Source organism: Capra hircus, chromosome 11 (genome assembly GCF_001704415.2).
Source record: "Capra hircus breed San Clemente chromosome 11, ASM170441v1, whole genome shotgun sequence".
In the NCBI taxonomy this organism is placed as follows: domain Eukaryota; kingdom Metazoa; phylum Chordata; class Mammalia; order Artiodactyla; family Bovidae; genus Capra; species Capra hircus.
In genome coordinates, this window is record NC_030818.1 from 10,436,644 (window position 1) to 10,457,869 (window position 21,226).

General features: G+C 47.7%; 1 protein-coding gene across 3 annotated transcripts in view; it reads right to left on the minus strand.

Annotated features, from left to right (window-relative positions):
- TET3 (tet methylcytosine dioxygenase 3) overlaps positions 1–21,226 on the minus strand; it is a 109,919-nt gene that overhangs the window by 11,073 nt on the left and 77,620 nt on the right. For all 3 annotated transcript variants that reach the window (XM_018055023.1, XM_018055024.1, XM_018055025.1), the window contains 5 exons: positions 14,360–14,453; positions 6,712–6,920; positions 5,105–5,255; positions 2,495–2,584; positions 1,851–1,988 (listed from right to left, as the gene is read on the minus strand). In XM_018055023.1, the coding sequence (XP_017910512.1) occupies positions 1,851–1,988; positions 2,495–2,584; positions 5,105–5,255; positions 6,712–6,920; positions 14,360–14,453 (682 nt within the window). The remainder of the gene's footprint in view (positions 1–1,850; positions 1,989–2,494; positions 2,585–5,104; positions 5,256–6,711; positions 6,921–14,359; positions 14,454–21,226) is intronic.

Sequence of the window (21,226 nt, forward strand, 5' to 3'; positions counted from 1 at the left end):
TAATCCTGAAGGGCCCCCTCCTTCTCTGTATTTCAGCTACAAAATCCTCATGGTGCAGTGTAGACAGAAGCCTGCCTCATCTTGCTTTGTGGTCTTGAACAGGGGAAAGGGGGACAAGATGGGGAAGTGAAATCCTAGGGTTGGGCCGTTCATCCCACGGGGGCAGAAGCCACACTGGCCCTGGGAGCTCCTCTTTAGCTGGACAAGCCAGTGCCCTTGTCTCTCCCACAGCCCCCTGGGGGCCCTGTCTCCCAGGGCCTAGGCAAAAAGCAGAGAAGAGAGCCACATCACTCCTTGCAGGGTGCCCCCACCCAAGCCCAAACCTCCTCCCTTCTCCACCTTGCACTCTCTCTTCTGGGACCTGCATCCAGGCTCATGGCCCTAATTATGCACTGAGTGCTCTCTAGTCTCACCTCCATTTCTCTAGACCCTTCTTTTCCCCAGCCTACTCTACATCTCCGCCTGGACATCTAGCAGGCGTCTCAAAACAGAATTTTCTTCATGTTTAAAAGAACTTTCTAGTTTTATATTGGAGTACAGCCAATTAACTATGTTGTGATAGTTTCAGGTGGACAGCAAAGGGACTCAGCCATACACATACACATATCCAGTCTCCCCCAAGCTCCCTTCCCACCCAGGCTGCTGTTACATTGAGTAAAGTTTCCTCTCCTATATGGTAGGTCCCTGTTGGTTACCCATTTTAAATACAGCAGTGTGTACCTGTCCACCCCAACCCCCCCCCGACTATTCCTTTCTCCCATCCTTACTCCCCAGCAACCGTAAGTTTGTTTTCCAAGTCTGTGAGTCTGTGTCTGTGAAAACAGAATTCTTGATTTTCACCCTAAACTGGTCTTCTCCTGATATTCTACATCTCAGTAAATAACACTAACACTTGCCTAGTTGCTCAAGCAATTCACACAGCCCATGTCCAGGCCATGAGCAAAAAATACACTCAGCTATGCCTTCAAAATCATCTCAAACCTGTCCAATTACTCCCCACCCCAATTCTCACTTCTGCCCAAGCTCTGTCTGTCACCTCTGGACAACTGTCCCGGCCTCTACCTGGCCTGCTTGCTCTGGTTCTGCCCCACCCATCCCTACTGCAACATATTTTATTCTCCATCTGCAGGAGCAAGAGAGTGCTTCTGACTTTATAAGTGAGATCTTAGCATTCCCAGCTGAAAGGCCTTCCAGGGCTTCCTATCACACTCAGAGCACAACCCAGAGTCCTCCCATCCCCCCATGCTCCCTGCGACCCCAGCCCTGCCTGCCCCTCTAATCTCACTCCTCTGAGCCTTCGCCTGTGCTGGTCCTGGAGCTCCCCACCCCCACCCCCACCCATTTGGTCCCTTACCTCCACATCTCTGCTCAGGTGCCCCTTCCCAGACAAGGCTCCCTCCACTTCATCTAAAATAGCGTCTGTGCTCATCTCATCCCTTACCCTGCCGTATCTTCTCCTCACAGCCTTCATTGCTACTGGACATTATATCACATACTTGGGCAGCACACTGTCCATTTTATTCCCCAGCATCTAGAGCAGTACCTGGGGCACAATAAACATTTGCCCAATGAATGAGTCAAGAGACTGTCTGGACTTAAATCCAAGTGTTCAGAGAGACCTGGAACCATACTTCAGCTAACTGGGGCACACTAGGTGCCCAAGAGGCTGCATTCTGCAGCATCCACCCAAACCAGGCCTGTCCCTGCATTTCCCAAAGAAGTTGGCAGAAGCAGGCAGTGTGGCAGGGTCGCTCCCAGCCTTGAGCCCACCTATCCGCACAGAGCAGGTGTGTGCTCCCTCCCAGGATCATCTCACAGGTGGGGCTGTGACAGCTCACAGGCTTTCTTACCACTGTGCACCCGTTGTAGAGGTTATGCTGGTCCTTGTGGGCGTGGGCACAGAAGTCCATGCAGGCTGTGACCCCTGAGAAGGGCCGCCCTTCCTTCAGCCCCAGACGGCAATCAATCGCTATTTCCTCATTGGTCACCTGTGTAGATTGCCAAGGAGAGCTGCTCAAGCGACCTGAGATGAACGGCCCTGACTTGGCACGGGGGAGGCCAGGGGCAAAGAGGGAAGGACGGAGGGAGGAGGTTAAGGAACACAGCTGTCTTATACGTGGGCTGCAGGAGGGAGGTTTTATGGCTGAAGCCCCTGCAGGGGTTACTTCCTTCTGGGTTATCTCAAGTCCCCCTTGCCTCATCTACGGAGTGCAGAGGTGACTGGTGAGAGAAACTCAAGGCTCCTCAGTAGAAACGAGAGCAGAGGACATGGTGGATTATGAAGGGGACAGAGATAAAGACTAAGGATAGAGGAAAGACAGTCTGGGGGGTGGTGAGCCTGGTGTAAACAGGAGGTCTTAACAAAGACCTACATCGCTGCTGTAGCACTGGCTGGGCTTTTCCCATCAGGAGCCCACTCTGCCACTGCCACACAGCAGGGAGCTGGGCCGAGATGGGGTGCCACGTGGGCAGAGAACAGCCCAAGACCCAGTACCTGGTTCTGATAGGCCTGGGGCGCCAGCCGCTTATACAGGGGAGCAACTTCGGTGGCCAGGTCCTGGAAACTCTTCCGGAGCACTTCTTCCTGTGGAGATAAGAATAGTCACACACCCCCAGAGCAGCTCCGCCTGGTAAATTCTGCACCCTGAAAATCCACCTCCATTCTAGAACCTCTGCTGGGCTCCTGGTGGCAAGGTAAGAAGTAAGGGGCCGTCAGGTATCTTAACAGTGTTTCCTCCGGGAAGGGTATGGGGCCAGGTCTGATTTAAAGCTGGAGATGCTGAAGCTCACCAGAGAAGACACTCCTGAGAGTCTGGTCGCCTTGACTACCAAGCACCTGCTCTGCCAGGCTCCAGCCCAGTGCCGCTCAGAACACCTAGAACAGGTTCCTGCTCTTACTAAGCACTCGCTCAACACTCCCGGTCAGAGGGGGGATGGCAGGCGTGTACGGGCATGAGCAGCAAGTGTGGATCCTTCCTGCAGTGGTCCAGACAGGTAAACAGAGGCAGGGAGGGGCGGCTGAGGCCTGCTCTAGGAGTCCCACAGCCAGCCAGGCCCAGCGCCCGTCATGAGCCAGGTACACAGACAGGCTCAACGTTCTATCCTTTAGGACGCGCATCATGTCAGGTGTTTAGTTCACAAGCCACGTGTGGCTACTGAAGCATAAGTTAATTTTAATTAAAATTAAATAAAATAAAAAATTCAGCCCCTCCACTGTATTAGCTACATTTCAAATGCTCAGTGACTACAAGTGGTTCCTGTGGCTGGCTGTTCTCTACAGAGAACATTTCCATTATCACAGAAAGTTCCACCAGACAGTGCTGACCTCAATGAAGCAGCCCCCAAACAGAGAGTTTACGGTATTCACAGCCTTTCTCTAGCCCACTGAGGGTACCAAGTAGGGCTACAGGGGCTCCGAGCCAGCCTTGAGCACAGGATGAAGAGTTTACAGAGAAGAACGAGGAGGAAGAGGGAAGGAAAAAGTCAAACTCACAGAATTAGAAATAGAAGGGTGAGACCAATGGCTCAGCTGTCTGTCCAGTGGGGCAGCAGAGCTACCAGCCAGCCTCACTGCACCTCCCTGGCTACCTTCCAGATGCTTCCACAAGCACAGGGGGCCTGAAGCCAGCTCAACATAGGGGTGAGGACTGTGAGCTCTGGGGAAACACAGGCCAGGGTTAAATGCTGACTTCACCATCACTGCCACACAGCCTCAGGCAAGCCATCTGCCTCACCTGTAAAGGGAGCAGTAATAGTGCCTAGAGTCTCAGGTGCCGTAAGATTAACTGCGACACTCGTGAGCTTCTGGGCAGAGTACCCAGCACTTAGTAGGCACACAGGAAATGGTAGCTGATGGAAAAGAGGAAATATTTGTTTTCCATGTACCGCTTTCATTCATGATAATTCCTAGTTCCTGGTGGCTCTGAGACTCCTTCATTCATTGAAGCAACTGCATTTGCTGCTTCTGAGGGAGGCAGGGTGCTGCCATAAATAAAAGTCTAGCGTCAAATTAGACTCAGACTAGGTTATGTAACAGTCAAAAAAGCTGGCTTTGAAAGAAGAAAAAAGAGCTTCTAAATTTGGACGTGCTGCTTCCTTTTATTTCTGAAAAGCAGAGCTTGGAAGTTAGAGCATAGAAATTTATATGTGGTTTAGGAAAAAAAATGTACCCCAGGAGTCCTTGCCCACTGAAAAGGGGGGAAGCCCTTCTGGTACAAGGAGCTTGGAGAAGGTTGGAAGGTAGAAAGTGGGATCAAGGTACTGCCCAGATCCAGTACCCCTGTCCTTGCAGTAGCAGAGGCAAGGAGGGAGGGAGGCTCGGCAAGGAGGCAGGATGGGGAGCCCACTGCAGCCTGTGCCTGGCTTTGCCTCTGGACTTCAAGGAGAGAGCCCCTCGGGATGGCCTGCCCAACCAAGGCAATAGAGGGGAAGTGGCAGAGGGGGAGGCAGCCTGGCTGGACACTCCTGGCTCCCAGCCTACGCTCAGCCTGCGGAGGAGACCCTGAGACCCTTGTCCTGTTGTTACTGGGTTGAGGAAAAGCTCCGGAGGGCAGAAGGAGGCCTCAGGCCTAGAGGCAACGTCATGTGGCTGCCAGTCCAGTGCCCAAGGACCACACCAGGTGTCCAGCAGGGGAGAGCAACGACCTGGACAACTGGACAACTGCACAGAGACGTATCCCCAGCGGCCAGGCAGGATGAGGGAAGTCTAGCATCAGCCGAAAGGTGGCCTGAGGCCCCTCTTCCTGCCACACCTCACACCCAGGAAGATATCTTGCAAAGAATGGACGGAAGCGATAACCCTTAAGAGGGCCACATTCTAATGAAGAATCAGAACATTTACCTTAGGGAGACTTTTCTAACTGCGAGAGCCTGAGGTACCTGTAATTGGTAAGTCTAATTTTTCACTTGTTTTATCCTTCCACATCACAGGACATAACTTATTTCACTGCAAGATAAGGTCAGTTAAAAAAAAAAAAAGGAAGTTTCATTTTCTGCACATCTGAGCCTCAGTGCACTAATCCTGTGTGCCATCTGGACTGTTAGAGGCAGCAGGTGGAACAGGGTGAGTGGGAAGGTCCTGGGCTCCCTATGGGGCTCTGCTCACCTCTTTGGGGTTGTCCCCTGCGAGGCGGAACTTGCGAGGAGTCTTGCTCCGAGCATATTTGCAGCCATTGAAGTACATGCTCCAGGAACAACCGAAGGAGAAGGAGGCACCACAGGTGTTTGGGTCTTTGCCTTGGCAAGCGCAGGTCCGGCTGCAACATACAACGCGTTAGGCATCCAAAGCACATTTTTCGCTCTGGAATTTTCCCCTCCCTGAGGGGGAGGCCCTGCTGTTGCCTGGCATCCGCCAGCCTCCCACTATTGGGATGACATCACTCCCTCCCCTCAACTCCTTTCCCAAGTCTCTACCCTTGTGGGCAGAGGACCAGTTCTGAGTAGCCTGTTGGGCTCCCACTCCTGAGTCTGAAGGTCTGAGAGTCTGCTGCTGGGAGAAGCACCTGGGTTGTGTGAGATGGCTGAAAGGACCTAATCAAAAACCCACTCAGGTTTACACTTTGCCATGACTTTAATATCTTGACCAGCTTCAAATCAGACCACTCAAAGAGGAGAATAATGCGAACCACAGAGTTTGAACATGGCTGTTTCCTGCAGGCCCAGGTGCTGACAGGCCTTTAAAGAAATTAACACTGACATTACCGTTCAACACTTAATAAAATCCAGAAATAATCTAAATACCCCTCAATTGGGGAATGAAGAAAGAAACTGTGATGCATCCACATGGTGGAATACTACTCAGTGGTGAAAAGGAATGAGCTCCTGATACACATCCATAGATGAAACCGTGAAACACTGTGCTCAGGAAAAGAAGCCGGACTCAGGAGGCTACCCGCTGCACGGTTCCCTTCATGTGACATTCTTATAAAGGCAACCCTACATAGACAGGAAACGAGGTGTGTGGTTGCCAGGGGTGTAGGGGAGCCCCAGGCTATAGAGGGCATGGTGGAGTTTGGGGCTGAAGGAGCTGTTTTATGTCTCGATTGTGGTGGTGGCTGCTGCTGCTGCTGCTAAGTCGCTTCAGTCGTGTCTGACTCTGTGCGACCCCATAGACAGCAGCCCACCGGGCTCCCCCATCCCTGGGATTCTCCAGGCAAGAATACTGGAGTGGGTTGCCATTTTCTTCTCCAACGCATGAAAATGAAAAGTGAAAGTGAAGTTGCTCAGTCGTGTCCGTCTCTTAGCGACCCCATAGACTGCAGCTTCCCCGCCTCCTCCATCCATGGGATTTTCCAGGCAAGAGTACTGGAGTGGGGTGCCATTGCCTTCTCCATGGTGGTGGCTACACGGCTATAAACATCTGTCAAATTCCTCAAACTGTATACCTCAAAGGATGAATTTTACTGTAAGTAAAAATACCTTAATTTAAAAAATGGGGAGGATCCTAGAAAGATAGGTCTTATGACTATCTCTGATGCCTTATATTAGTGGGACACTCACACACGTTTCCACACTTGTCATCGTTATTAGAGCCTCAGAGCCCATTTGGGGCAGAAAGTAGAGCTAAGCTGAGTTAAGAGACCCTCCCCAGCCAGGGTCAGACCTCAGGCCAGCTCTGTGGGTGAGCACTCTTTCCACCCCAGTCCTAACTCTGCGGAACACACAGGGCGCTGACCCCGTGTCCCACCCCCGCCACTGGGACCATCCACATACTCATCGTTGAGGCCGCATCTCCGGCTGGTGGGGTTCCCGTACTTCCGGAGGGTGTCGGTGAGCTCCTGGTAGAGGGTGTCTCCGAGGCTGCGGGGGATGCCCTCCCAGGCCAGGATGAGGATGACGATCACGGCATTCTGGCAGTGGTGGCCCGCCCGGTGCCGCACCAGGCAGAGCAGCTTCTCTTCTAGCGTGTGCCTGCGGATCACCTGTGGGGAGGCGGGGCGGGGCGCTGGGAACCACAGGAGCCAGCGGCTGTGCTCCGCCACGGCAGATGCCACACCCCCTCCCCTCTGCCCAACAGACCCAGGGTGCAGCTCTTCCGGGCAGGGTCCCAGGGGTGTCACACCCTGGCGACAGCAACTACACAGGCTAAAGGGGCATTGTAATTCAGAAAAGAAAAACATTAAACTGCAAAATGAAAAATTACTACTATAAAACCTAAGTAATTGGTGATTTACATAGACTTAGGAATAAAAATAAAACTCAGCAGTAGCCACAGGACTGGAAAAGGTCAGTTTTCATTCCAACCTCAAAAACGGGCAATGCCAAAGAATGTTCAAACTACTGCACAATCGCAGTCATTTCACATGATAACAAGGTAATGCTTAAATCCTTCAAGCCAGGCTTCAACAGTACATGAACTGAGAACTTCCAGATGTACAAGGTGGGTTTAGAAAAGGCAGAGGAACCAGAGATCAAATTGCCAACGGCCGTCAGATCACAGATTAAGCAAGGGAATTCCCGAAAAACATCTACTTCTGCTTCATTGACTACACTAAAGCCTTTGACTGTGTGGATCACAACAAACTGTGGACAATTCTTAAAAGAGATGGGAATACCTGCTTCCTGAGAAATCTGTATGCAGGTTAAAAAGCATCAGTTAGAACCAGACATGGGACAATGGACCGGTTCAAAACTGGGAAAGGAGTTCATCAAGGCTGCATATTGTCACTCTGCTTATTTAACTTACATGCAGAGTACATCATGCGAAATGCCAGGCTGGATGAATCACAAGGTGGAATCAAGATTGCCAGGAAAAATATCAACAACCTCAGATATACAAATGATACTACCCTAATGGCAGAAAGCAAAGAGGAACTAAAGAGCTTCTTGATGAAGGTGAAAAAGGAGAGTGAAAGAGCTGGCTTAAAACTCAACATTCAAAAAATGAAGACCTTGGCATTGGTCCCAACACTTCATGGCAAATAGATGGAGAAACAATGGAAACAGTGATAGACTTTATTTTCTTGGGCTCCAAACACACTGCAGACAGTGACTGTAGCCATGAAATTAAAAGACACTTGCTCCTTGGAAGAAAAGCTATGACAAACCCAAACAGCCTATTAAAAAGCAGAGACATCACTTTGCCAGCAAAGGTCTGTATAGTCAAAGCTACGGTTTGTCCAGTAGTCATGTATGGATGTGAGAGTTGGACCATAAAGAAGGCTGAGCACCAAAGAAATGATGCTTTCAAACTGTGGTGCTGGAAAAGACTCTTGAGAGTCCCTCAGACAGCAAAGAGATTAAACCAGTCAATCTTAAAAGAAAATCAACCCCGAATATTCATCAGAAGGACTGATGCTAAAGCTGAAACTCCAATATTCTAATTACCTGATGTGAAGAGCTGACTCACTGGAAAAGACCCTGATGCTGGGGAAGATTGAGGGCAGGAGGAGAAGCGGGCAACAGAGGATGAGATGGTTGGGTGGCATCATTAACTCAATGAACATGAGTTTGAGTAAACTCTGGAAGATAATGAAGGACAGGGAAGCCTGATGTGCTGCAGTCCATGGGGTCACAAAGAGTCAGACACAACTGAACTACTGAACAAAAGGAATAAAATCTATAGATAAAATTATAAGCCAAAATTTCATCAATTTTTACATTGTCCTAAAACGTTTGCAGAGAAAATGGTGCATATCTGCATGGTTTTTGTTAAAAAGCAAGGGCCTGGATGCTATAGAATACAGTTTTTGGTAGTTTCTTAGAAAGTTAGACCTATATGACCAGGCACACCTAAAAATACAACCAGAGTTCCAGGTTGGGATGATGAGAAAATTTTGGAAATAGGTAGTGGTGATGGGTTGCATAACAATGTGAATGTAATTGAAGCCACTCGATTGCACATTTAAAATGATTAAAATGAAAATTTTATGTTAGGTATGTTTTAACAATTTGCAATACCACTGAATTGTGTACTTTATTTTATTTTTTTTTCAGAGGCCACATTCATCTTTTCTTTTTCCTTCTTTTTTTATTTTAAAATCTTTAATTCTTACATGCATTCCCAAACATGAACCAAATGAGTGAATTTTATGGTATGTGAATTACATCTCAATAAGACTGCTAAAAAAAAGCATAGGCCATGGGTACTGCTCTGCTCTTCAGGGTCCAGCTGTCCAGTCCCCCAGGCTCTCACCTCACTCTTCACCCATACCCTAAACACTGTCCTGGCTCACACAAAGTGCATAGGGTCCAGGAGTGGGGGGTGAGGTGGCTGAATCTCCCCTCCAAAAATCCCAGGGAATTCTGTGACTAGATCAGATGTAGGGGCCTGTGAAGAGGGAAGACTGGGAAGGGCTCTGAGTGGCAAGTGGAGGGACAAGGACTTGAGACAGGGCTTCTACAAAGTAAGCAGGGGGCTCCCTTACATTCATAGCTACATGCTTTAGAAGGGGGAACAGATGGTTGGGAGAGGGGTGAAATGGGGAGGCCACTGACATAAGACAAGCAAAACGGATAAAGTCTGAACTAGAACAATGGGGAATGAACAGGAAAAGACACGGACTCTAGAGACTTTCAGGAGAAAGGGGACTTTGGGACCACCTCACTATAGGAGCTGAGGGCCAGACACAAGTCTTAAAGGACATTCTGTGGTGCAGACAAGTGGGTGAGTGTGGGCAGTGTTTCCTGGTAGGGTAGCAGGGAGCACCCCGAGGTGGAGGCACTTTGGAACACTGGGGTGGCTATTCTGAGCAGAATCAACAGAACAGGTCTGGAGGTCAGGAGGTATCTGGGCTGGAGGCAGGCTTGGTCATGAGTACATCAGTGCAGGCTGATGCTGAGGGAGCCACCAGGCAGGCAATATCAGTAAGGAAAGCAGGCCAGACGTGCAACTAAGGAGTTGAGGGTACATGGGAAGCCAGACCTCTCTCCCTGGATCACTGCCTGGTGAGAATTCCAGCCAAGTGCACCTACCCCTTCCACTTTGGGAAGAAGAAAACAGAAATCCAGGTTTTCATATGAAATCTCTCCTTTTAAAGATATGAACACAAAATTCATTTTTTAAATGGTGGGAAATATATATAATATAAAATTTAGCATTTTAAATTTAGCATTTTATACAATTCATTAGCATTAAGCACACGGACGTTGTTATATAAACTATCACCAGAATTTCTTTCATCTCCAGAACTTTTAATTTTCCTAAACAGAAACTCTCCACCTATTTAACACTAACCCTCCATTCTCCCCTGAGCCCAGTCAATGGTGACAACCATTTTGCTTTCTGAGTCTATTAATTTGACTATGCCAGGTACCCCACATAAGTGGAATTGTACAATTGTCCTTCAGTGAGCAGCTTAATTTCACTTAGCATGACATCCTCAAGTTTCATCCATAAGGCAGCATGTACCAGAATTTCCTTCAAAATTTAAAGGACATCTTGTATACTAAACAAAACATATCTGGGCCAAGAGTTCCTGCTTTGAGCCATAGCAGTAATGGTGCCCACCACCTCCACCCTTTGTGGAAGCATTGACTGCAACATTATTTGTAAAATTGTTTTTCTGGATCCGTAAATACACGAAATGACAATCATCACATCCCTGTGCGGCTGGCTTTCTGCAGACTGAGCCGGGCATTTCACGGGCGTCTGCACACATAGTAGGTACTAGGGTTTGCCTCAGAAGAGCGCTGGCTAATTACGCTCACGTGTGACACGCGTCTGGAGAGCACAGAGACAGCTGCACTGTCGCAGCTCGGACTGCGGCCGTGCCCTAGGGGTTTCCAGCCCGCGCTTGCCGGCGCGTGCGTACTCAGTCGTGTGGGACTGCTTTCGACCCCATGGACGTGGCCCGCCAGGCTCCTCTGTCCGTGGGACTCTCCAGGTAAGAACGCTAGACTGGGGTGCCACTTCCTCCTCCAGGGGCTCTTCCCGACCCAGGGATCAAGCCCGGGTCTCCTGCATCCCCTGCACCAGCAGGCAGATTCTTTACCTCAGCCACCTGGGAAGCCCTAAATGTCTCTGCTGCTGCTGCTGCTGCTGCTAAGTCGCCTCAGTCGTGTCCGACTCTGCGGCCCCAGAGACGGCAGCCCTCCAGGCTTCCCCGTCCCCAGGATTCTCCAGGCAAGAGTGCTGGAGTGGGTTGTCATTTCCTTCTCCAATGCATGAAAGTGAAAAGGGAAAGGGAAGTCACTCAGTTGTGCCTGACTCTGGCGACCCCATGGACTGCAGCCTCCCAGGCCCCTCCATCCATGGGATTTTCCAGGCAAGAGTACTGGAGTGGGGTGCCATCGCCTTCTCCGAGTTACACATAAATGTACTGAGGCACAAGCAGACAGCCCTGTGGCCACGCCCTCACAGGCCTTTGGATACACTCAAAAAAGCTGCGACAAAGCGGAGCTCCCATACTCTATGGAGGGACCCAGCAGGAAGGAATACACAAAGTGCAGAAGTCAAAGGCCAACGTAAGGCGCGAACATACCAACACCCAGAACACAGCAACACAGACGGCTCACGGGCCATCACAGGATCATAAACAGATCACCTGGACTTGGGGCAGGGACTCCCTGAGCACTGAGCCTACAGAGCACCGGGCAGAAACCCCAGCCTGTGCCCCCATGACTCACCCTCGGTCCTAGCTCCAGCACTGGGGTTCCCCAGTTAAGTCTGCTCCACCATGCTGCCATTGGGCCTTCAAGTATCTGCCTTCTGACTTGTTACCATTATAGGCTGGCCCGAGCAGCATCTCCATGGCTCTTCTACCAAAAGCCCATTTACGTGTCTGCAGCGTTTGCGTCTGGTGTGCCTCCATTTATTCTGAGCCTTTGGAATGCTACCTGCGTCGCTCCCTCATCTCCACGCATGCTGACTTCCACACTCTGTACAGGCCACCTTAAAATCTGACATTACCAGCAGGCTCTCTGGGGCGGCGGCAGGGGGGGGTCCCCACCGGTTTCTTAGATCATTCTCTGAACACACATCTGCTGGGCATCCATGATGCACCTCAGCTTTGTCGCCCAAGATCCCAGCTGGGTAAATCTAAAGCTTGTCGGGCACACTGCTTGTAGCTGAAGGTAATGGCTGCAAACACAGACACGAACCCTGGCTGGAAAGAAAACCCAGGACCTAGACCTGGGCTGGGGCAGCAGGGAGAGCACAGGAAGCCCTGCCCAGCCCAGGGAGCTGGACGCTGCCACCCCCACGGAGACAGACCACGGCCGTGCTGCCACGAAGAATCAGCTGTCCTTAGCATTCATGGGCCATTTCCACACGGGGGCAGAGAAAGGGAACCTCTGTCCCTTCTCCAGCTTCCAAGGAGGTGGAACTCTAGATGAGCCCTACAACCGTAATACACAGGGTATTTGGTGGCTGTGTAGGCAAAAATTAAGGGAAATTCACCACACTATGGGATTTGGTTAGAAACCAAAAAACGACACAGCGGTGCCATCTTCTTGCCACTGTAACAGTTCTACGATCTACCACTCTACTCATCAACAAAATTTCCCTCCTCTCATTTCATCCTCACTCATCAGATGTGGAATTTCCTCACCTCCCCGTCACTATGTATTCCCTTCTATATGAGCTTTCCTTTCAAAAAGAAAGAAGATGGGCGCTGGTAACGGGCACTCCACCAGGCTTGGTGATATCCACAAGCTATTCCAACCTCTGGACAAAGCACTGCGTTCATGTGCCCAGCTCTGGGCATCTGTCCGCAGAGCCTGGAGGGACCAGAGTTCTGAGGACCACGTTCTTCCTGCCTTCATTCTGCTTTCCTCTCACAGCCCCAGACACGGATCTCACGCTTCACCTGGGCACCTCCCTCCCCAGCCCTCGGCAGAGACACATGAGCGCTGGTCAAGAGCTAGAGTTTCACCACGCGTGTCTGAGGACTAAGATGCATATTCTTATCCTCAACACTGTCCACAGAGCCAACTGTTTTCTTTAAGGTGGCAACTGTTTCTGAAGCTGAAAAGTCTGCCAATGCCCCAGGGATCTTTAGTTTCTTGCCAGATACTTTGGAATTCCTCATAAATTACTACATAAATTAGCAAGAGGAAGGGAAAGAGACTACTTCCCTGATGGGTTCTCTGGGAGGGATAACACCCCACCCTGATCAGCCAGAGAAATAACTAACCTCCTGCTGTAATGACCATCTTTCACAAGGGTGGGGAAAACATTCTTCCTGTGAATACTCATGTAGTTCAGATTTTTCCAGATCATTCTGTGCTACTGTCTGAAAATTGCTACAAATAGATACGTGGTAGTTCAGGTTTGCTGCTGTTGCTGCTGCTAAGCAGCTTCAGTCGTGTCTGACTCAGTGCGACCCCACAGACGGCAGCCCACCAGGCTCTGCCATCCCTGGGATTCTCCAGGCAAGAACACTAGGGTGGGTTGCCATTTCTTTCTCCAAAGTTCAGGTTTAGATACCTGTTATTTTCATTAAACATAAAGGTGCAAAGGGATGGGATATAGACCAGATAAAAACAGTGTCTGACAAAGCTCATGTTACTACTATCCTTCACTCGGTGAGCTGAGTGTATGTTCACCCTACCTTTCTGCCTTTGCCCACACGACTCTCCTCACCAGGAATGCTTCCACCCTTCTCCTCGCCCATTTAATGTGGCCCCATGCCTATCCATCTTCTCTGGAAGACCCAGCCTGAACTCCTCCTGCCCCTCACATCCCTTGCCCCTGAACACAACAGCACCAAGCCTGCCTCTCAATGTTAAACTTTGATTATTCAAGTCTCCACGATCTTACTTCCTGCTGTCTCTACATCACAAGCAGTTTGAACACAGGGACAGAGCCTTCTATTTTCCATGCATAGTCTCCCTATCAAGCAGTGAGCAAACAGCTACCTGATAAATTTGCTGCTGCTGGGGGCACGGGTTCCATAGTGGTTCTAAAGTGCTCTATGAGGGTTGGAAGGACGGGTCAGAAAACTTTGGGTGAAACTGGGATCTGAGTTACTGGTGCTCCCTCTGCCATGAAACGCAGGCTGCCTACAGGAAACAGTGGCTCAGAAGTCAGCAGATGCAATGCTGTCCTGATTGTGCTCAGAGGCTTAGATCTTATGGACGAGAGACAGGGACACCCAGCGCCAAGGCACACAGAGGGGACAGAGGAGTCACGATGGGGCCCAGCCTTGAGCAAGATGATGTCTCCAGCTAGCTTCAGCATCTCCTTCCCCTGCAGCCCTGAACCACAGGGGCAGTACAAGTTGAGCATAACAACTAGAGAAGCTCCAAGGCCAGCCTTGGACATCAGGAGCTGGCATTTAAACAAAGTGAGGACCAGCAGCTGAGGCTGGGGGAAGATGACCCTGACAGCACCAGATGCTGGCTCATAGCTCCCTGGGTAGTGCACACGTCTGCCCCCTACTCCCCAGTCCAGTTTGGGCTGTGGAGCTTTGACACGTACCCACTTTGCGATGGGGCAGCCACGTGAGCTCTTCCCTTCCTTCCCCGTGTAGATGACCTTCTCGATCCGGATGGCTTTCCCCTTCTCTCCGTACCTGGAGAGCAAGACAGAAGCCACCATTAGCACAACTGAATCCCAAAGGAGTCCTGGTAAGAAGGCAAGTCTCAGGGTTTTTCCACTCGGGTTTCTAGTTACTATGGGGGCAACAGAGAAGGGAGAGAAAGATTTAAACATTTATTCTGTGTTCGAGCCTCTGAGAACACAACTCCGCTTACAGACCTCAAGGCCTCTGGCCTACCTGGCTCCATCCTGCCCCAGGGCACAAGTTCTCTGATGATGCTCTCTGAGCACTCAAACCAAAGGCTCAACACAGGCATTTGTATCAGCCCTGTTAGCAGTCTTAGCTACTTATGAAGTCAATAAAATTCAACAGACAAAAGAAAACAAACGGGGAAATCTTTATTACTCTCTTTCAACAATCCCCAAATGACATTTGAACAGATGAGGAAAGATAGCTGAGGCCAGGGGGAAGTGGCCTCCCAGTACAAACTGGCTCCGAGATCCCCTTGGACTTACAGTAAACACGTCTGGTTCCTGAACACACCCCTGCCCTGGCTCACACACGTGTGCATACACTCAGGGATTCGCCACGTTCAGAGGTGAGGAAACTGTGGCCCTCAGAGCTGAACTGACTTGCCCAAGGGCACACAACTACTCCAGGGGCAATGCTTGCTACAGCGCAGCCACGGGGTCAGAGAGCTGTAGCCTGAGAGCCCACACAGCCCTTCTGTTACAAGACTATGGCCAAACAGCTGAACTTCTCTAAGCCTCAGTTTCCTCATCTGTAAAATGGACATAAAAATGGTTCCTGTCTCCTAGGATTGGGAGTGCCTTAAAGCACTGCCAAAAAGTCCATACGGGAATAGGGGCTGGCAAACCTGAATGAACTTCCTGGCCAATCCGTCAAAGTTTCTGGCACAAAGGAAGAGCCCATAACACTGCAAATATCCATCTTACTAAATTGTCTTATTTTTAATAGCTTCTAGTTTCTAATACAATATTGTATCATCTGAGAATAACAGTTATTTGCCAGCTTCTCCTTTCCACTTTCCATGGCTCTACTTCAGGCTCCTGTCTGTCTGTACTGGCTAGCGCTTCCAGAGCTCCTGCAGGCATCTTTGCTTATTTCCTGACTTTCCTGGAAATGTTTCCAACTACTTACCCCTGAGCATGCAGCTTGCTAACTTTGGGCTACAGACAGAGACTCCCTTATTTTGAAGAGCTCTATTAAGGGTTTCCTGTTCTAAGAATTTTTAATCAAGAATTGATCAATTTTGGTGGTCCAGTGGTTAAGAATTCACCTGTCAATGCAGGGACATGGGTTTGATCCCTGTTCCGGGAGGACTTCACATGCTGAGTGGCAACTAAGTCCGTGCGCCCTAAAGCCCATGCTCTGCAACAAGAGAAGCCACTGCAATGGGAAGCCCATGCATGGCAATTAGGGAGCAGCCCCTAGTCACGCAACTAGAGAAAGCCCACAGGAGGTAATGAGACCCAACACAGCCATAAATAAATGTTTCAAAACCTTTAAAAAAAAGCACTGATCAATTTTATCAAATACATTTTTAACAACTAAGGACATAGAAGAATGGTTTTTCTCCTTTGGTCAATTAACAAGGTATGTTATTTTAACAGACTGTCTAAATCCAACAATTGTTATATTTCTGTAATAAATCCAATTTGGTCATGGCATATTATTTCAGTATATTATTTAATAGAAGGTAATGTTATCATAACTACATAACTTGTACAAATACACCAACATTTAGGAACAAGATATTGTTGCATCAAGGAGAAAATTTAGAAACAACGAAAATATCCAGTATTGTTGTTGTTTAGTTGCTGAGTTGTGTTCGACTCTTTTGTGACCCCATGGATTGTCATAAAACCCTGCCAGGCTCCTCTGTCCACAGTATTTCCCAGGCAAGAATACTGGAGTGTGTTGTCATTTCCTTCTCCAGGGGATCTTCCTGACCCAGGGATTGAACCTGCGTCTCCTGTGGTGGCAGGCAGATTCTTTACCACTGAGCCACCAGGGAAGCCCAAATATCTAGTATAGGACTGACTAAATAAAACATAATTAAATAAATGGCCATGTAATGGAAAACCATATAGCTATCAAAAAGGATTCAACAGGATTATATGTACTGACGTGAAAAAAATCAAGTGGAGAAGAAAGTATCCACCAACATGGGTATACTACTCTTGATCCCATTTTGTTCAAAATTTCTCTAATCACATACATGTATCTTTGTAAATGCTTAGAAAAAAATTAAACTTGAAAAAATTTTTTCTTCTCGGAGGATAATTAGCCTTATTCACTATAAGCTTTTTAAAAATGGCCTTTTATAGACATGTTTTATTTTTGTAACTGGAAAAGAAAACAAGTACTTTTGAAAATGCTGATCTAAGGTTTCTCTGAGTTCAATGTTTTCTATTTCACTCAAGATCTCCGGAATGAAGTGAAAAGCTGATAACTGCTACATTAAAGTTTTCAGGCTATGCTATAGAATGTGTTTGCAGACATGACTCGGGGAGTTTATATATAGCGTGGTCTGGCTCAAGAGGAAAAGACCAGATAGTCCTGCTCTTGTCTGATTCCTGGAAAACTTTCAACCCCACAAGCATTTATCCGGAAGAGGCCCATGCGCGCAGAGCCTGGGCATTCAGTGTGTCCTGGGGCTGCTGTGGGAAGAATGACCCAAAGCAACCATACTGCTCTCACTGAAACCCACAGGATATCGTTCCCCACAGAACGGTGAGTTGAGGACACAGACTCGGGCTTTCTGACCAAGACCTTCCCCACTGTGCTATCCTCATGAGAAATGCTTCTTGCAGTGAACTTTGTACTTGAGAGCAAATAAAAGAGCCAAGCACTGTCTGATCAGGCAGAATTTTTTTTAACCAGGACTGTCTCTGTGTTTAAAGACAACCAACAACTCTGGATTTAACTCTTTTTTTCTTAAATGTCTTAGTTTCTGGCCTATCATTAAGAGGTTAGGATAGAGGTGAACTCCTAGACCCTAAAGTTAAGTCTGCAAGGATAGGCTGAAACTTTATTCTAAAGGGTAACTTGATCGTCTTAGCCAGTGATTCTCAAAGCTGGTGCTGGGACGAGCATACAGACTCTCAAATCCCATCCCAGGCCTGCTGTTTCAGAAACCCTGGGCTGGGGTCCAGCCATCTGTGCTTTCACAAGTCCTTTGGAAACCTGAAGCATGCTCAAGCTTGATAACCGCTGATCTAAAGTTGTGATTCTTTGGGGTTACCTCCATCACACATTAATGAGACCAGTTCCCCCCAAACTCAGAGGATTTGCTAGCAGGGTGTTGGTACTTCATTCCTAGAATGAACATGTAATGAACTGCTAGGCTGCAGAGAATCCCCTTCCCAGTTACAGGACACATGTCCCTGTGCAGCAGGCCCTTCTCAGACATGGGTTTAAACACCTGACTCCAATCACCTATGATGACAAGGACTTGGGTACCTGGAGGTATGGAACCCATTAATAAATTGTATAATATTTCAGGACTTGCTTTGAACCTCCCCCTCCTTCCAAAGTCTTTACCAGATAAGCTAAAAGCACCAACATCCCCTGGATTTCAGTTTTCTTCCCTCCTCGTCTTGGCCAACTCCTGGCTGTAGAGTGGTCCTGCAGAGAAAGGGTGGGGTGGGGTGGGGGGGAGTCTAGAGAAAGAGATAGCTCAGATCATTCACAAACTAGACTCCCATCAAGGTGTGTTTCAGCAATCATTCATTCCCCTCCTTGTTGCAGAAGAAGCTTAAGAAGATGTCTATGTGATAAAAATAACAGGTGATAAAATCAGAGTAAAGGGGGAAACAGACAGACATGACATTTGTATGCAAAATGCAAACAGTGGGATCTTATGCATATTTTAAAGAGATGAGTCTAGAACATTTCATCGCATAAGAAATCAAGGAAGCTAATGAAGGCTCCTTAGGGTTACGTATGAAGGACTCAGGGGTGAACCTGCATAGACTTCCATGGGCCAAAGATGAGAAATTACGTTCCTCTTAATGAGGATACACAAATCTGGTGCTAAGCTTACTAACAGCCAACATAAAGATGGAAACACAATCTGTTCCATGATTTACAAGGTCCTTAAGATAAAAATAAACCAGTTGCTGAGGAAAAACACAAGTATTGCTGGTCTTGAGAGGAATTCCTCCCTTGGATCAGCTTCTGAAGAATCTACACTTGGCTGTTATTTTTAAAGCAATGAGAAAAAAGGAAAGGACAAATCTCAACTGTATCATTATCTCTTAATCCTTCTTTCAAAGCATACTTTTCTATAACTAAAAGTTATTTAGAGAAGTGTCTAGAAATCTTATAAAATTGTTACCAAGAAACGAACAAATGTAAAAACTATCTCAGATCAAACTTGTATATCTGACTCCACTGCAGCCCTCAACCTGTAAACAATGGTGTCAAAGTTCCTCACAAAAATCGCTGGCCAAAATAATGCCCACTCCAGCCTCAAAGCTGCAACACATATACATGTGGGCACATGCAGGGGTGCGTGTAAAACCACACACACTGGTCTTCTTTTAGTATAATTGCTTTACAAGGTTGTGTTAGTTTCTGCTGTACAATGAAGTGAATCAGCTGTAAGTATACACACATCCCCTCCCTTTGGGACCTCTCTCCCACCCCACCCCCGCATCCCACCCCTCTAGGTCATCACAGAGCAGGGAGCTGAGCTCCCTGTGCTACAGAGAAGGTTCCCATGAGCTCTCTATTTTACACATGGTAGTGTGTATGTGTGTGTATATATATATATATATATATATATATATATATATATATATATATATGTCAACTCTACTCTCCCAATTCCTCCAACCCTCCTCTCTCCCCATCTCCTCCACAACCCCTGTCCATACGTCCACTCCTTATGTCTGCATCTCGATTCCTGACCTGCACACAGGTTCACCAGAACTGTTTTTCTAGATTCCACATAATTTGTGTTAATATGATATGTTTTTCTCAGCAATCCCACATACTGTTTTGAAAGTGAAAGTCGCTCAGCTGTGTCTGTCTCTTTGTGACCTCATGTACTACACAGTCCATGGAATTCTCCAGGCCAGAATACTGGAGTGAGTAGCCTTTCCCTTCTCCAGGGGATCTTCCCAACCCAGGGATCGAACCCAGGTCTCCTGCATTGCAGGCGGATTCTTTACCAGCTGAGCCACAAGAGAAGCCCAAGAATACTGGAGTGGGTAGCCTGTCCCTTCTCCAGTAGATGTTCCCAACCCAGGAACTGAACTGGGGTCTCCTGTATTGCAGGCAGATTCTTTACCAACTGAGCTATCAGGGAAGCCCACACACTGTTTTAAGTGTTCCCTTTTCTCCACATCCTTGCCAGCATTTGTAATCTGTAGACTTTTTGATGATTTTCATGGACTCAGAGGTGCTCTTTCAATCAGGCTTGAATTTACAGACTGGGTCTTTAATCAAATGCTTTTCTGATGGGCTATTATGAATATAAATGTTTCCAGATGCTACAGGATAATTAAGAGTGTTTACAGTAGATCACTGTCCTCCATCCATCCTACCTTTTATTCATTCGAGGATATCACTATAGTTATGCAGTTCAAAATCATGTTTTCTACTGATTTATCAGTTTAGCTACACTGGTCAGATAAAATCTGGTCCCCAAATTTCTGGAAATGCTAACCACTCAGCCCTTGGCCTTCCACATCTGTATGTATATGTATGAGCAAACATGTTTATGTCTTACATAATCTGTGACTTTACTATTAAAATATTAATAAACATTAGTTATAAAAAAACCCACCGTCCATGTGGATATGATGTAGACCCCCCGTATGTAATATTTACTAGTAAGCACCAGATGCTTTCCAGACATCAATTCCATTTATGCTCATAATTCTCCTTCAGTGTACATACTTTTATCATCCCTATTCTGTAGATAAGAAAACTGAGCCACACAGAAGTAAAGCAACTTACCAAAGAACTCAGCAGTAGTGGAAGGGCCAGGACTGGACCTTAGTCCAGCTCCAGGGTCCCAATGTTCTCAAGCACCAAGCTATTTTACCTGTCTACACTCTGGAACTCACAGTATTTAGTATCTACTATGGACACACATGGATTTAAAAGTTTCTATTTATATAAAACTACTTTCACTGTTAAAAAAGCAAAACAGAGCTGTTAAGTAAAAGCCCTACAGTCTTGTATTGAATTGTAAATGTACATGAACTCAAATGTATTTAATCACTAAACAATAACAAAAATAAAACACCTACACATATATCTTGGCTCCTTCTACTTGAAATGGCCTAGAGAAATGAGCACTCCCAGTACCTGCAGTCTCTTTTCTAAATAATTTCTCCCCCATAAAAATACAAGAAATCAAGAATTCCTAGGATCATGTCAAAATGACTCAGAAGATGATCTAAACAGGTGCCCACTGGCCAAATATGAGGCATACATTCCTCCCAGTGGTGGTACAAAACATCACCTATGAAGTAGTTTTAAAAGAAAGAAACAATCAGATTCTGATCAAGCCTTTAGATGTAACTGCCGATTTACAGGACACAGGGCAGAAGAGCCTGTTGAACAATGCCACAGGAAAGGTAGTGCAAAATTCAGCCCTGGGGACTCCACAGGACAGACAGCCACTCAACCCCATTTCTTAAAGGAAAACTGTCAATTATGAGAGAGAAAGCAGGGACAGAGGGATATACGAAGGGCAGACCTACAGACAGAAAGGAACCCAGACCTCAAGCGGGGGAAAATCCCACATTCAACTTTCCACAGTCTGG